Source organism: Neophocaena asiaeorientalis, unplaced genomic scaffold, assembly GCF_003031525.2.
Source record: "Neophocaena asiaeorientalis asiaeorientalis breed wild unplaced genomic scaffold, Neophocaena_asiaeorientalis_V1.1 scaffold722, whole genome shotgun sequence".
In the NCBI taxonomy this organism is placed as follows: domain Eukaryota; kingdom Metazoa; phylum Chordata; class Mammalia; order Artiodactyla; family Phocoenidae; genus Neophocaena; species Neophocaena asiaeorientalis.
Genome location: NW_020175686.1, coordinates 1,287,372 through 1,305,116, shown reverse-complemented (window position 1 = coordinate 1,305,116; position 17,745 = coordinate 1,287,372). Strand labels below are relative to the sequence as shown.

The following is a 17,745-nucleotide window of genomic DNA, read 5'->3' as shown; positions in this document are numbered from 1 at the left end:
ATGAAGCAATTACAATCTAAGTGTTGTATGTGGCTTAAATTCTTAGTAAAGTGTTTATAGAAATAAATTGAACTGAATTTACTTTCATTTAGTTATCTGCCACCAGACCCAAAAAAATTTAAAAAACAAACACTAGCAAAGAGTGAAGAGTAAAGAGATTTTGATCTATTATTAGTACCTGGACAAAATATTTCCTACCTTGACCTGAGTCATTACTCTCAACATTATTATTGCTTAAAAAATGAGATGTAATACTTTTATTTTTTTATTTTTTATTTTTATTTTTTGTAATACTTTTAAAGTACTCTGTATCATCAAGTACTATTTTACAAAATGTGTTTGAGAATTGGGACAGGGTCAAAGTTAGCTTTTCCATTAACTGTGAGAAAGCTATTAGGCAAATTAAAAGAAACAATTTTAGGGGGAGTGTTTACCTAATGAAGAGAACAAAACTTTAAGGCATTTCTGAAAACTCATTTTCAGAAAAATAATAAAATTTTTCTCTGTCGAGTGTTCTGCACAGATTAAGTTAATGCATTAATTTTTGATTTCCATTGAATTGTTAAAACAGGTTTCTTATCAACAGTCACTGTGCATACTTTTTATGAACTATAGATTTGTATCATATATCTATCCTAAGCATCTTTTTTTAATTTGAATTTCATCTACTCACCAAGCAAATATAACATGACTCAAACAGTATGTACCTAAAAGGTATACTCATTTAAACTGGGGAGTTGGGCCAAATTAGACAGTTTATATTATATTGTGATTTTTGCTGAAACCTGGCCTCTGTACACCAGCACCAAATTGAATCTCCAAAACAGATTTTTGGGTGAAGTAGAAAAGAATAGCTTTATTGCAGGGAGCCAAGCAAGGAGTACAGGGCAACGAGTGCTTAACAGACCCAAACTCCCAGAAGGCTTTCAGGGGAAGGTTTTTAAAGACAGGGTGAGGGAATGGGGTTGCAGGGTGTGTGATTAGCTCTTGGACGTTTTTCTGATTGGTTGGTAGTGAGGTAATTGCGAGTCAGCATCATCAACCCTCTGGTTCCAACCAGTCTGGGGTCTACGTGCTTGTGGGCAGCATGTAGTTCCTTTCTTCTACCTGCTGGGGGTTTCAGTATCTGCAAAACAGCTTAAAGGACATGGCTCAGAAGATCCCTGACTTTGTTTAATGGTCAAAGTATTATCATTATTTTGTCTTGCTTGACTGTTTTCCTTTCTTTCTGTATTTTCTCACTTCTCTAATTAAATTTATTCTTTGAGTAAAGTGTTTCTACAGACAAAAGGCAGCTGGAGGACATGGGTGGGAGTCTATCTTGGGAAATCCTCATAGGGTCGTGCTTGGTTACGTGATTAGTTGCAATTAAGATTGAATGTGGACTTAGATTGAATGTGGACTGTAGCAAACCCAAAGTAAACCAGTGATGGCTAACTCTGGGATGGTGATTCTCCTGAAACTGATCTAGACACTTTATAACCAGGTCATGTCTTCTCTGAAAATATCCAGGAAATGTAGTAGTGTTTTCATTGTCAGTTCATTGATGGCCACATCCTATCTATGTCTCCTAATTGCTATAGTGGGCAAAATACCACAGTAGAATATGGCTATTGTCTAATGTTTATCATTCAGTCAGGCACAGGGATCAGCCAGTTACACAAAGGTAGGACCTTAGGAAAATGTCAGGACCTTAGGAAAATGTCAGGACCTAGTGTTAAGAGTCTAACCGGCTATGGGAAGATGCTGAAGATGTTTTTACTGAGTAGAAAATGTTCAGCTAAGAAGGCAGTAAGATTTCTAAGAGGATAACATCCAGAGGAAGGGGTATCAAACATCACAAGGTGATGGAGATTAAAACTAGGTGCCAGAAAATAGTGAATGAGAAGCAAAGCAGCGTTGTAAGAAATAAGGCCTGGCTATTGTGCCCATGGTTTGTACTTCAGGTGTTTGGGGCTGGGGGGCTTCGTAGTTCAGGTGTTTTAAATTTGAAGGGTACATATGTCACAACTTTGTTCTAGAACAAAGCACACATTTGTGTGATAGGAAGAGTTTTTTTTTTTTTTTTAAACTGAAAAATAATACAAAATAATCAATAATGTGGAAAGAGAGAGGGAGGAAAGGATATATACACACACATACATACATGTACACACCCCACATGAATGATTCCATACCTAAGTACATATATCTTATCTCATTTTGTCTATACCACACTTACTTTTATATTGCTAGGTAGGTATTATTTTCCCAAATTTTACAGAAGACAAGGAGAACAGACATTAGGGAATGAGATTCCTAACCTAACTGCACAAGGTAAGTGAAGGAACCGGTATATCACCCTAGTTCTTTCTCCAGAAAGTTCATGTTTTAATTCTATATCTATTTCTTTGCCTCTCAGGGGTGGTTGATTTATGGAATGCAAACTCTATGTCAGTGTTAGACTGAAATGACTAAATAAATGAAATTTGCTTACTCACCTTCTAAGATATTGGATTTTGGTTGATAGATAGAATGATAAAACAGAGATAGGCACATTATTTTATGTATGCAATAAGTAAGTTCTTGAATTTTTAAACACATTTCCAGATAGACCTAAATTTAAAATGAACTGTGGGTGTGTAATGATTCATTGTGCATAGATTCTGTTTGACTTAGCTTTCTAAACTGTAAAATATGCTGTAAGAATTAACTAGAAGTAAGGTGATCAATTGTCACAGTTTTTACTGGGACCAAGGAGTTTTTTGAATCTCAGGGTATTCAGCACTAGTACTGAGAAAGTCCTCTGCAAACCAGAAAGGTTTTGTTGTCCTAAATAAGACATTCCTAAAACCCTAAATAGGGTTGAAGTAGCAATATTTAACTATTATATGGGTAGTAAGAATAGGATCTGTGCATTGATTCAATATAGTGTTTAAGTTCCAGATGCTATAATGTGCAAATAACGTCCCAGGTCCTTGGCAACACATAGATGAATAAAGTAGCCTCAAGTAATTTAAAGGGCCTTGAGTAAGAAAGACAATCACAGGCTCAAAATGTATATAATCTGTCTTATGTTTGCCAAAATCTGCAAAACAATTGAGTGCTATGAGCATCAGAAAAGGACCTATTCATTGCAGAGATTTGCAACAATGCAAATACGTGCAGAAGAGCTTTAAATAGTATCATGCAGTTTAATTGGAGTAAATGAGAAAAGAAGAAAGGAATTCCAAAAACTGATGGAATTTCTACTTAAGGAATGGCAGCATGAGAAGCTCTGCAGACATGCTCCCAGTTAAACAGCATAAATGGTGAAAATTATTTTTTAAAAATTACAATCACATACGGTCTCTGGAAAATTTCCTAAGAGCATATAGCAAATGAAGAAACATTTATTCAAGAAGATTTATTAAAACACGGTAAGAACATCAAGAGACTGTGGCACTTGACCCCAGACCTGTTTCTTCCCTTCAACTCCCATCTCCCAGCTCAGCCTGATAGAGATTTCTCTCTGGACTCTGCATGGAATGGCTGAGAAAACATGGCTCCTCTCTCCTCAGCTCTCAATCATGGGATACAGTATCTTACCAGGAGGGGCAGGATGCCAGCGTTTCTCATCTTCTCCAACTCTGAGTTTCCAGAAGCGAAATTCCTGGTGAGTGTGGTTGAGATTGGCAGTTTGTTTCCTCCACTCACTCCACTTCACTCACAGGGCAGAGGCCCTACGGCAGGCAGGCTGATAATATGGGGCCTCATGTTGCTTTTTCCACTCCCATAGAGTCAAAATGAGAAGACCATCATTCCTCCATCCACTGCCGGCAGCAGTGACGCAGAGAATTTCCCAGCGTAAGAGAGCCCGTAGGATTGGAGAACTTTAGCTCTTCCCAAAATATTTTCCTTTACTTTTTTCAGTTTTAAGAGACATAAAATAATAAAAGTACTAAGTAACAATGTTTTATTGTATTCTTTACTGTATCAGTGTACTATAGATAACAATATATGTATTACATATATGTATAGATATATAATAGCACATGGCTACCTAGGAGTAACGTTTCTATATTTTATTAGAATTAAGTTAATATAAATTTGAATCTAAGTTAAGCTGCATATGGTAACATCTAGAGCAGATAATAAGAAAATAACTCAAAAATATTGTGTAACATTATTAAAAGAATTAACATTCCACTAGAAAATATACACTTAATGCGAAAGAAAGTAGCAGAGGAGAAATCAGAAACCTTGCACCATCACAATTTTTATCCTATAGAAGTGAAATTTCTGGAAAATTGGAGCTTATCCCAATTAATGAATTAAATGAAAAAGTTTTGAACTAATAAGTTTAAAATGTTTTAAAACCTACCACCTACTACACAACTTGAATATATGAAAATGATTGAATTGTTCATTTTAAATTGGGAAATTGTATAGTATGTGAATGAAGCTATTATTAAAAATAAGGCTTAGGAAAAAAGTAAGCATATATTTGAAAAGTGAGGCTTTATTGCAGAGCTCAGAGTAGGATATGTTTGTTAAGGTTAGAACAGAGTGCTGATAGGAAACAATAATTAGAAAGTATGTTCCATGCAAAGTAAGAGAAATAGATTTCATTCTATATGGAAAATAGTTACAGAGTCTCAGCACCTGAAATACCTTTCCCCCTCTCCTCACTTTGTCTGCCTCTCTCTTCTCGTGAATAATTCCTTTATAGCCTTCTAATGTCAGCCACACGCCGTGTGCAGGAAGGTTTGCCTGAATCAATACGTGTTGAACCAGGCATCTTTTCTTTGCACTCCTGTAGTGTCTTTTCTGTCTTTCTACCAGGCATAAAAATCATCCGTTATATGTGTTTCCCCAACTAGACTCTTTATTAGTGGGCATCTTACTTTACCACTTTTTATGTGTTTCAACCCTAGTACAATGTCTAGTGCACAGTGGGCACTCCACAAATATTTAGTGAATTCTACAATTAAACACCAACCATCGTTAGTCTACACCAACAATTCTTTAGAAATGCTATAGTCATGAAGGAGTTTCAGTAACAATTTGCTTCTTAAATTAAGCATGTGCTCAAGTTGAATAATGGTGCTGAAAAGGGGTATTGTGAGAAGATGCTTTTTTGTTCAGTAAAGGACATCAGGCAGTAGAGAGAATTAAGCTCCTTGTATCTTGTTCTCCTTGAGTTTTAAATGTACCTTAAGTTCATTTATAATTTTTGAGAGCATTTCTATGAGATAGCACGTTACATTGAACTCATAAGGCATGCATTATCATAAATCAACAACAGAAATATCAAAGGCAGATAAAAACCTTGGTTCATACTCTGATCTTATCAGTTACTAACAAATATTGACAAGTTATAAATGTCACCTATAAAGGCAAACTAGTTTTGATCTAGCGCCAAAATGATATGCAAACTGCCCCGGTTTTAGGTAACCAGTCTGTCAAAATTATAACTTGCAATTTTGAAACACATGTCTTAACTAACTTTTTGTGACCGCCTGGGGATTTAGATGTGCTGACTACTATGATGTCATCTGTTTCAGCCACTGTTTGTAAGGACTTCACCTTGATTCCCCGGCCAGAAAAATGGTGATAAACATATTGTGCATTCAGTCTTTTGATTAGCAGAGCCCTTTTCCACTTAAAAATGATCCATTTAAAATTGGTAAGACTATCTTATAATAATTATATGGAAAACATTGATGACCTCGTTCAAATATCAGCTCTAAAACTTTCTAACTTTGTGAACTTCAGCATATGTTTTTTTACTCATATGTAAAATGGGGAGATTAGTAATACTCATTTTTTAGGGTCGTTCTGGGAATTTGTTAACATATATAAATATATAGAACAATACCTGGCATGTGGAAAGATTTCAAAATGTCCATTAATATGATGATTGAAAATATGTTTGAAAATAATTTTACATATATCACTCTATATATCCACTGTTACATAAAGGTTTATACAAATGCAATATGTCTTTTATTCACTTTCTTGCATTTCATAGTCCAGCCGCTTCACATAAAGAAGGTAACATCTGTTACTATCAAGAAGGTTGGCTAATACAGAAGATAAAGAGACATTATTAGCCAAGGTCACTGTTGTTTTTTTTTTTTTAAGAAAGTTGTCCTGATATTTAGAGTAATAAAACAACCATGACCCTTTTATATGTGTTTGAGGGAAATATTTCTGTACAATTATCCCATTGTCAGTGAAAAATTTTCCCCTTAGTTTCCCTAACATGGTTTTTTTTTTTTCTGTCCATGGAAACGAAGACTCTACCTGTGTTCTGACCTCAGTTCTTTGTAGCTATTTCCAGATGCCTCTCCCACCCCCAGCTCTTCCCACAGTCACCATTAAGGAATATTTTACTGCTTGAAAAAGTTTTAATATTCAGCAGGTTAAGGAAATCAATGGTCAGCTTTAGAATTTTAGTCTCTGCTGAGCTTTCAAGGTGTCAAGGCCCTAAAATAATACGAACAGCAGGAGTACTAAATCTTTCATTATTTCCAGTTTCCCCTTGAGCATACTGACTTTGCAATAAAGAAGCTGTCATTTATACTCTTCTTTATTTCAAGGTAGGTAATAGCTGCAGGAAGAAAAATAAGGAACTGTGTCAAGTTAGCCTGACTGCCATCATGATTAATGTGTAATCATTGCACATTTGCATCTACTCTTTTTTATATGCAGGTACTTCATAGATTGGAAGAGTGATGGGGACAGCTACTTTACAATAGATGCAACTGAAGGAACCATCTCTACTAGTGAATTACTAGACAGAGAAAGCACCGCACAGTATAATTTCTCCATAATTGCGAGTAAAGTTAGTAAGTATGGCATGGACGGAATCAATGTTATACTGCAGTTCTTTGGATTTCACACTCTTAAATGAATCCCTGCTGAGGCGTTTTCGTTTTCGGACTGACAGCCAAGTGGTCTCTTGGGGAAACTCAGAAACTGGCTCCTTTTCCTCATAGCCTAAGTTCAGAGAAATTGTGACAGCTGCCAGTGAGCCCTGTTTGCAGGACTGCATGAATATCTAGCAGTGCATTTCATGGTGAGATCTCATCCTATTCCACCCTGTAACCTCAAAAATCCACCGGAGTTCCGTCTTTCCACCTCTTCATCCCTGTATATATTATTGAGAGCTTCACAGACCAGGCAGGAGGAAATAACCATCACATGAAATCATCTTTTCTGAAATATTTTCTGAAATTGAAGAGAGCATTTTTAAATTCACCCCTCTTCTCTCTCTCTCTCCTTTCATTAAAATGTATTTTGTTACGAACATCATTGTGAAATATACAGGAGTTTTAAGTGCAATTCTTCAAGTGCAATTCTTCACTCAGAATCTATAGGATTGTTAGGAATTACTCCTTGTGTTGGTTTCTGCTTGGTCCAGAAGTGAATCCTTTAGACGGAGAGTGATTATAGGTTTTATGTGTTTGGCTGGACAATTCAGGATATTATCACAACTTCCAAAGGTAACAGATGAGGGTGGGAGTGGAGACCTTGGCTATCAACATAGTTGTCTGTAACAGAAGTGCATCGTACCAGTCCTTCTGCTTAGGTTCTCTTGAAAGATTTGAGGAAATCCCTTCTGAGTATCTTTCATTTTGTTTTCCTCCTATTTTCTTTCGTGCCTCTGGTACAAGTACTCTGACAGGTAATGTCACCTTCCAGTGCAGGGAGAAGCTAACTGTGAACATTTCTGTTGAGGGGTTTTTGGTCCATCTCAACTCAGTGGGTGTAAATGGGAAACGATTTTGTTAATCTTCAAAAACTGCTTCCAAACATGCATAATCAGACACCTATTCCCGGGCCTTAATGATGTCTTTAGCTGATTTCATTACTTTTACATTATTCTGATCATTAAAGGTAAATTTAGCATAAAAGAACATGCAGCTTCTGTCTTGTTTGTTGGACTACTTTTCTGTTATGTTAGAAGACTACTGCTCTGAGGCTGCCATACTAGAGAGGTCACATGTTGTGGTCAGGTTGACAATCCCAGCTCAGCTCAGCCTTCTAACCATACCTGCCAGAGCGCTGGATATGTAAGTAAAACCATCTTGCAACCTCTAGCCAGGCTGCTTGCTAGCTGAATACCACAATGTAACCTCCATCATTACCATGTGAAATGGAATACATACTCAGCCAAATCTTGCCCAGATTCTGATGCACAAAATTGGGAGAAATACTAAAATTGTAATTATCTCAAGCAACTATATTTTTGTGGTCATTTGTTGTTGTACAACAATAGATAACTGAAGAACTCAATGACACCATAAGTTGGAACTTTGATTCCTTGGTAATGGAGGTAAAGATTCTCCAGCTGGAGTAGAAAGGAGAGAGAGAGGAGTAAAATGCATAAATCTCTCTTTTAAAGATTTTTTTTTTTAAATATAGTTGATTTGCAATGTTGTGATCATTTAAGATGTACAGCAAAATGATTCAATTATACATGTATATGTATAAATATATATATTCTTTTTTTACATTCTCTTCCATTGTAGGTTATTACAAGATGTTGAGTATAATTCCCTGTGCTATACAGTAGGTCCTTGTTGATTATCTATTTTATATATAGTAGCGTGTATATTTTAATCCTAAACTCCTAATTTATCCCTTCACCCTCTTTCCCCTTTGGTAACCATAAGTTTGTTTTCTATGTCTGTGAGTCTATTTCTGTCTTGGAAATAAGTTCATTTGTATAATTTTTTTAGATCCCACATATAAGCGATATCTCATATTTGTCTTTCTCCCTCTGACTTCATTTACTTAATTTGATAATCTCTAGGTCCATCCATGTTGCTGCAAATGGCATTATTTCACATAAATCTCTCTTATCTGCCCCCCAGAGAGTGCTCCCCTGGTTGGCACTGCTTCTAGGATTAAAATTGACTGGCTAAATGGACTGCCCAAATACTCTCTTCATGTGATTTTTGAGTTATTTGGTATTGGGGTCTCTGAGCATCCCATTTGCCCATGAACTTGATATGGGCACCCAGTGGTAGACCTTACAACTTCTTAATTCCAGGTCCCCTTGTGTAGCAGATGGCTTTCTTGGATGAATTAATAGCATGAGTTCTCAACTCCAGCTTTCTGTTTTGTCCACTAGACCCTGAGGAAATTCATATACCCTGGTCATGCTGAACAGGTACATTACAGCCTGCTCCTCTACCATATGCTTTCTCTGTCATGCTGTCTCCTTTCAAATCTGCCCTCCTTGCTCTGTTAGGTTCTGAGAGCTGATCATCCAGTCAGCTGCCTGAGAAGACATTCTATCAGGAGAACAGAACCAAATGGCAGTCCCCCAGTTCTCTTTAACTTGTTTTCCTGAAGTTTCCTTTCATGCTAGGCATCTTTCTTCTCTCCCATATCACAGTTACATATGTTATTCATCATTCTTTTCATGCTTTCGGTTATTTCAACTCTGAATTATTTCTTTCATCCATAACACTGAGGAACGCTTAACTATAATATAGTTAGAAAATAAACTTTAGTATTCTAAGATCTTTGACAAATAGAGTAAAAATGAGATGTCTAAGTTATGGGTTATAAGACCTCTATTGACTATATTATAGTCACTCTCAATTAACTTGGATATAGTAAGTGATAACTGACCAGAGGTAGACTATTCAAAAAATTTCTATTTATCAAAAATGTATTGTCCATAATAGAATATTTTTCATTAGAAAACTATCTTGTGCGACCTACCCTTTCTATTAATGCACATGCAAAACGTGCATATTTTTAGAAGGGGGAGTATTAGGTCCAGTATCTTAACACAAGATGAAAGTCTGCAGCTAGTTATTCACTCTGTACTGTAACTCTAAAAGGTCTCTTTCTCCCCAGCAGCTACTATAGCTACCAAAACCATCATCATGGTGTGAGGGCATCCATCATGGCAGGTCTGCTACCTGCAGTCAGAGCCTGAGCTCCAAACATTTGGAAAATGGCAGAGGAGTATGCATTCATACAGTGCAAGCAAGTGTCATTGTTCCTTAAAAGCTTAGATTCCTCAAACTTAGAAAACTGTATTTTGTTAATTATTAATATAATGAGGGCACATGCTGGCTCTTCTCTGACCTGCTGGATGTAGTTTTTACCTAAATCCAAATTAGGAAACCCTATTGTGTGGATTCTCATAAGTTACGTTTGCTCTCACTTGGACATATGCAGAACTGAGACTTAGACTCATAATCCATACATACACACAATGTAAAAGGGCTGCCAAGCTAATATTTCTAAAATATCTAACCCTCGTCTATTCCACTGTCTATTCAAAGACTACTGTGTGGAATTTAGAACCCTCAAGGAAGTCTGGTAGGATGAACACTATACACCTCCATGAAAAAGAAAGAGGCTAAGTATATATCACATGGTAATTAAAGATTCTGCAATAAGAATAGATTATTGTGGGTCTTATTTTGTTTCAGTTCACAGAGTTTGAAAGTAAAATTTATTTATATTTTAATACATAAGGCTGCTTTCAATGATCAAATTAACCAGCCTCAGCAGGAAACTCTCATTATGGTGAATGACTGAGAAATAAATAGCCCACACTTGCCCTGCCAAGTGGAATATAATTGTTTAAGTGTACCTTACTGCAGATTGAACTAGCATATGTTTTGGCCCTGACCCTTCTATAAAAACTCGCAGGTGAAATGAAATGGTACAATGATTGAACAACTTCCAATTAATTAAAAAGCAGTCATTAATCAGTGTTGCTATAGTCCAAGGTCCAAATAGTTTTATTAGACTACTAATAATTCTTTCATGCATTATTGCTTTGCTGTTTTTATACTAGTCTTGAGAATTAAAAAAACGCAAGCCCCCCAAAATCACTTCATTCAAATTATCAGAAACTTCCAATAGGCAAATATTTCTAATTTATTTTTTGTTTTGGTGTTATTATAACACATATCATTAGACAAAGATAACTACATTAAAGCCTTAGAACTTTTATATAATTATAAAATAAATGGATGATACCAAAGACAATTCTTCTTTTCTTAGTAATTTAAATTATCCAGATGACAATAAACTGCTTCTATTGTGGAAGAGTTCAAAAATCATTGGTAGACTTACTGCATGCTATATTTGGGGAAAATGTTCTGTGTAAGTATACCATTATGAGTTAGGATTAAATTGTTGAGTAACTTTTAAGGTTATGTAGCGTTAGAGCTACTTTGCTTTAGCTTTTTTTTGCTTCAACATAATGTGAGTAGTATCATCTTCATATATACAGAAAATCAAACTGAGATTATTGTCTATAATTTAGGCTCAACATAACTTCATCTAATTTTTCATAAATTGTATAGAACATTATTTACATGAAAAGTATTAATGGTTGTGGGTTAAAACTAAGACTGAAGTCTGTTCTTAAGGACAGTTTAGGAATAGAAACTGACCCCCAAAATTATTTTAGTTAGTTATATCTATGCAAATTATGCTGAATTCCAGGGACTTCAGACTTAAGTGCACTCTCATATAGCCTCCAAGGGAAAGTTGCAAAAGGTTTATATTGACCAAACTGTGGTCATTAAGTAATGAAGGATTTAAACAAAAATAAATCAGTTTTTTGGTAGAATTTTTTAAAGGGTTTCTTCTGCCTGTGTGCCAAATAGTTAGCCATGAAATGGTGTTCTCAGACCAAATGAGAAGAAAGTACCTAATGTTTCTATAATAATTGCAGGTGATAATATTATAAATTAGTAAACCAAACTATTATAGTAGTTTTATATACATTCACTCAATTTATTACTGTCCACATTGTAAGAGTGAAGAAATAGAGGCTAAGATTTATTTCCATTTGTCACACAGCAAATGATGACCAAGCTAAGACAGGAGCCCAGGACTCACACTCCAAAACACAATTTCACAGGGACACATATTCACCTCCTTATGCTTCATTTTTAAATAAGTTAATAGTAAAATTAGTCAAGGTGATTTTTACATACATACATAATTAAAGTAAACTATAGTAAAAATTTTTATGTACATTTGCATTGTACATATAATTAAGCCGAAATTATTTTTAGCCTTGGCATCTATCTATCTATCCACCTACATTTAAGCTCGTTGGACTGCTTACCTATTAGAAATCTATAGTGCATTTGCATTTTAGAAATAAAATACAGACTCAAAGTATGAGAATAGGGAAATATGTGTGCAATATTATGTGTGTGCCAGGGCTGTAGGTAGGTAGATTGCTATCTCTATCCAATAAGTGTTAATTACTAGATAAGACTCAAGCTACAAGAGTTCCTAATGATTTTATTGTGAAGGATCCTTTTTGATAATTTCCCTGTATATGGAAAGATTGTTGCCTACCGACACTATATGGCCTCCTCCCTGCTGGCTGCCCTTAGCGGCAATGCCTTCGCCAAGGACATAAAGAGGATCCTGGACAGTGTGGGCATCAAGGAGGTGGATGACAGCCTGGCTCAGCAAGGTCACCAGTGAGCTGAAAGGAAAAAACCCTGAAGATATCAGTCACTGCTCAGGGTATCAGCCATCTGGCCAGCGTGTCCATCTCTGTGGGGCAGATCTGCAGCTTTTGCTGCTGCTTCAGCCTTGGCATCAGCAGAGAAAAAAGACAGGGAGAAGAAGGAGTTGCAGGAGTCAGATGACTCCCTGGATTTATCTTGTTGAAGTAGAGTTCTGCTCCCCTGCAAAAGTGATAAGATGTCATTTCTGACATCAGCGGTATCACTGATCCCCGATTCTGTTTAGTAGAAGCAAGTCACTAGATCCAGACCACACTTAAGGGCAAAGAATTACATGGAGGTAACTCATGTGGGTATCAGGAAGTGGGGATTCTTGGGAGCCATTTGAGAAAGTTGCCTACCTGATGTGTTTCTTGACAAGTAGACAAGTCTTTCAAAAAGTGAAGAAAGTTTAGAGACCATATTACTTAACTACTAGGCCTGAAAATTTTGTGAAAAAGACAACAATCTGGTTGAATTCATAAGTATGCAACCAAAATGCAAAGTGCTGTAAGAGAAAAAATAATTAAAATAATTATTTTTGAAGACATAAGCATAGTATGTCACACAGGAATTATCATTTGAGCTGAGTCTTTAAAAGATGAAGAAGATACTGAAAAGGAGGAAAGGAGGGTATTCTAGGTTGAGGAAACATCTTAAGCAAAGGCAGAGAGGTATTAAAGCTCATGTCCACATGAGAAATTACAAGTAAGGTGGTACAATTGGTGCCCAGAATGAGTAGGGAAGGCTAAAGAAAATGCATTCAGAAAGGGAGCCTGAGATCTCCTCTATATTCTCATATAGAATATAGTATTGTTAGGTACAGTCACCATACTGTACAGTACATCCCTAGGACTTATTTATTTTATAACTGGAAGCCTGTACACTTTGATCACATTTCCTTTTTGCAAACCTCGCACCCCTGCTTCAAGCAACCATTTCAAGATCGATACAAATATCAGGTCATTGTGTTGTACACCTAAATTAATATAATGTTGTATGTCAATTATATCGCCATTTTTAAGAAAGAAAGAAAAGAAAGGAAGCCTGAGGCCTTACCAAACAGAGCCTTAAATACCACATGGAGAAATTACAAAGTTTTTTAAGTGTGTTTTTGAGCCCATCCTCATTTCTGCTGTTTCTACTATATGTCCCTAGCTCAACATATGTCCAAAGAGACATATCACTTCTTCAACTTTCCCCATCTGGTGAGTCCAGAAGGTAGTTATGCAAGGGACCTGCATTCCTGTAAACCAGCACTGGCTGGGTTACATTGTGTCCATCTGGGTGACCAAGGTTAACCTCATCAGGATCAAGAGACGAGGGTGAGTTTGGATTCTCTGCAGTGTTTGAGCCGCAGACATTTCTTTCTAATTTGGCCAGTCTTTTTTCAAAAGGGCACTGTAAGTCATATGCACATTTGAGAATAGGCATGCAGGTTGGCCCTTTCTTTTTTACTACGGTTCTTCAACTTCTTAATTGTTACCTGAATCAGAATCACCTGGGACAGTATTCCTGGACCCCCCATTCAAGACATACTGAATCAGAACTTCTGGGATTATTGCCAAGAAATCTCCATTTTAAACAAGATACCTAGGTCATCTAATGGATACTGATGTTGGAAGCAGTGTGCTAAATTCTCTAAATATTAGCATGGATTTGTGGAAATAAAACAACTTAATGTTACTATGAAGACATGTACATACTCAGAGAGTGTAGTTGACTTCTGAGGACTAAATAAAACCATTGGTTTCAATTATGGATTGAAGACATTATTTTTTCCTATTTTTCTCAAATAATTGCCTTTCTCTTACACTTCATGAATACGTTACTTTGCATGTATGAGTCAAGGTAGTTTATGTACTATTTAATATTTCCCTTTTTTTTCCCTGAGTAACTATATGAAACTATCAATATTTTGTATTCTCAAAGAAAGGTATCTTTGATTTATACTAGTATTGGCAACATTTTACTAGTACTTATAATGCAGAAAAGTAACACATACTTTGAAGAAAGAAGCACTTATAAATATTCAACCATTTTATAAAGCCTTCAATGTGTTGTATACATGGAAATAATAATCATTAACACCACTATAGTCATGGACTTAATTTAGAAATGATACCATTTTTCTCACTATTATATGATGTGTCAATATAATAGAATCCAAGTTTGTTGTTATAGTTTATATTTTATTTTAAACTTTCAACTGCTTATGGGTATACTACCATAATCAAACTATTTAGGAGTAGTTTAAACCAGTAAAATTGCTCTATCAAAATCACATACAAAACAATGTCAGGCTTTTTTTTTTCCTTAATTAGTATCTGATTTTTCTCCAGAAATTAAAACCACTTGATGAGCTTTTCACCTAATGGTTGAAATTTGGATAAAAATTATATTTTAGATATGTACAGAAAATTTTAACATCACATATCAGAATTGGAATTTAAAAATAAGAAATATTTTTACATTGAAAGTGTTATTTTATTGACCTCATGGACTATATTGTATTTCATCTGTTTGTATAGGGATCCTCTCAGATGTGAACTTCTTAGTGTCAGGGACTTTATCTTATACCTCATTGATGCCTATGGTTTATTATACTCTCTGGAACACATAGATATGTACATAGTTAATGAATAAATTGTGAGTAGCTTTATAGGCATCCCATCCTCCTGATTTGAGCCTTGGAGTTCCTGGTAAGTTGCTTCTTCTCAGCCTCTGTGCTCACCCGGAATATGTTGGGCATGATGTAGCTGGAATGGACTGGACGCTGGAACAGGCTTAATGAAGTCCGGAGGGAAGACCTGTCAGCCCTTCTGCTAAGGCACCAGCACCCCAGGCAGTGGGCCTGTGTGCAGGGGAGCAGGATATCGAAGACCCACGCGGCCTCTGGCTTGACCACACCTTGTCCATGCAGATGCCACCGGCAACGACTGGCTGTCCAAGGTTCAAGCTTTGAAGTGGGGCCAGGAGCTCCCAGGCAGGGGCTGACTGGGGCTGAGACTCCTAGGAGTAGCTGTGATCTCCATCTGCCGATGATGGGGAAAGGGAGCTCCAGAAACTGCCAGCAACCTCCTGGGACTTGTTAGTCGGTCACCCCAGGCCAGTCTCCGTGTCCCAGAGGACCCCAACCCATTCCCAACCCACAGCCACAGAGGGCAGGTAGGTGGGCTCAGAGGCCCTGCGAGTCAGGACAGGGTGACATGTGGTTCCAAAGGGTGGTGACGTCATTCCAGGAGGCCTGGGGACTGTGGGAGCTGATAGCTGCCTCAGTCTCCTTGGAAGTAGAAGCCTTGCTGGAAGTGCAGACCTGGAACCAAGTGGGAGTTCCACCCCCAGCAGCAGACCCCTGGGGCAAAGATCCTGTGTGGCCCCTGGAAATGAATGCTGTTCCCGGCACAACGGCAGATGTGCCTTGAGGAGCCCATTGCAGCTGCAGCCCCATAGTTAGAACCCTTCTTTCCTTTTAATATATATTTTAATATTTCTTATCACTAGGGATTTTTTATCCATTGCTGCATAACAAATTACAATGGAGTTTCTCTGGGTCAGGAATTCTTTTTTTTTTTTTAATAAATTTATTTATTTTATTTTTATTTATTTCTGGCTGCGTTGGGTCTTTGTTGCTGCACGCAGGCTTTCTCTAGTTGTGGTGAGCGGGGGCTACCCTTCATGGCGGTGCACAGGCTTCTCATTGTAGTGGCTTTTCTTGTTGCGGAGCACGGGCTCTAGGGCATGCGGGCTTCAGTAGTTGTGGCACACGGGCTCAGTAGTTGTGGCTCGCAGGCTCTAGAGCACAGGCTCAGTAGTTGTGGCGCACGGGCTTAGTTGCTCCGCAGCATGTGGGATCTTCCCGGACCAAGTCTCGAATCCATGTCCCCTGCGTTGGCAGGAAGATTCTTAACTACTGTGCCACCAGGGAAGCCCTGCGTCAGGAATTCTAAAAGAATTCTTCTTAATATCTGCCCCAGGAAGTCTGGAAGACTTGACAGCTGGGGGCTGGAATCTTCAGAATGCTCTTGTACTTCAGAAACCCAAAGGCACTGAAACATTTTACTTTCTGCAGCTAATTAAACTCCAAGTAAGGAGTGATGCCAGTCTTCTTTTCTTATCAATGAAGCATAATATAATTGAGGTTCAGTCATGTTGTTGTAGCACGTATCACTGTTTTGTTCCTTTTTATTGTTGAAGAATTTTATTGTATGGATATGCCACGGTTTATCTATTCACCAAAAGATAGACATTAGAATTATTCCCAGTTTGGGACTATATGCATAATATTTCCATGCACATATACAGGCTTTTGGTGGACATTCATTTCATTCTCTTGGGGAGAGACCTAGGAATGGAGTTGTTGGCTTATAAGTTCATGTTTAAGGTTTAAAGAAAATTCCAATGTATTTTCCAAAATGACTATACAACTCTGTATTTCTGCCTGTGATCCTTTCCATCAGCAATCCATTTTATTTCTCTCAACTATGATTTGTGAATTTCAGTTTATAAGTCCTACCTTTATTTTGCTAAATTTATTCCTAAATATTTTATTATCTTTGATTCTATTGTGAATTGAATTTTTCACAGTTCTATGTCAGTTTCTTCTATGCTAATATATTAGGTATAAAATGGCCTTTTTTTATATTGCTGTCTTATCCCACAGCCTTAATATACTTGATTTGATCTATAAGTGTTTTGTGGATTCTTTAGGGTTTCCTCCATACAGGGTCTTGTCATTTTTTGATAAAAAATACTTTTTCTTTTCAATCTGAATACTTTAAAAATTTTTATTTTTATTTGTTTGCACTGGATAAACCCTTTAGTGCAATGGTCAATATGTGGTCAGAGCAGACATTCTTGCCATGTGCTCAATATTAAAGAGAAAATATTTAGACTTTCACCACTGAGTATGATACTGGCTATGGTTTTCTTATAGATGGACTATGTCAGGTTGAAGATGTTGCCTTCTATTCATTATTTGTTGAGAATTTTTTATAAAATCATGAATGGATAAATTTTTTCAAATGCTAATGCTGAGTCTATTGAGATGGCTATGTGATTTTTTTGTTCTTTCTTCTGTTAATACGATATATCACATTGACTATTATTAGATGTTAAACTAACCTTTCACCCATAGGATAAATGCTATTTGGTCATTATACATTAGTTTTCTAATAAGCTTCTGGCATCAACTTGCTAATATTTTGTTAAGGAATTTTTGTACCTGTGTTCATGAGTGATATTAGTCCATGCTTTTTTTTTTTTTTTT

The 17,745-nt window shown here is 36.7% G+C and overlaps 1 protein-coding gene and 1 pseudogene across 2 annotated transcripts in view; both read left to right on the top strand.

Annotated features, from left to right (window-relative positions):
- The window catches only part of CDH12 (cadherin 12), a 278,088-nt gene that overhangs the window by 243,762 nt on the left and 16,581 nt on the right, over positions 1 to 17,745 (top strand). For both annotated transcript variants that reach the window (XM_024732038.1, XM_024732039.1), the window contains one exon: positions 6,676 to 6,812. In XM_024732038.1, coding sequence (XP_024587806.1) covers positions 6,676 to 6,812 — 137 coding nt within the window. The remainder of the gene's footprint in view (positions 1 to 6,675; positions 6,813 to 17,745) is intronic.
- Positions 12,331 to 12,642, top strand: LOC112390965 (60S acidic ribosomal protein P2 pseudogene; annotated as a pseudogene).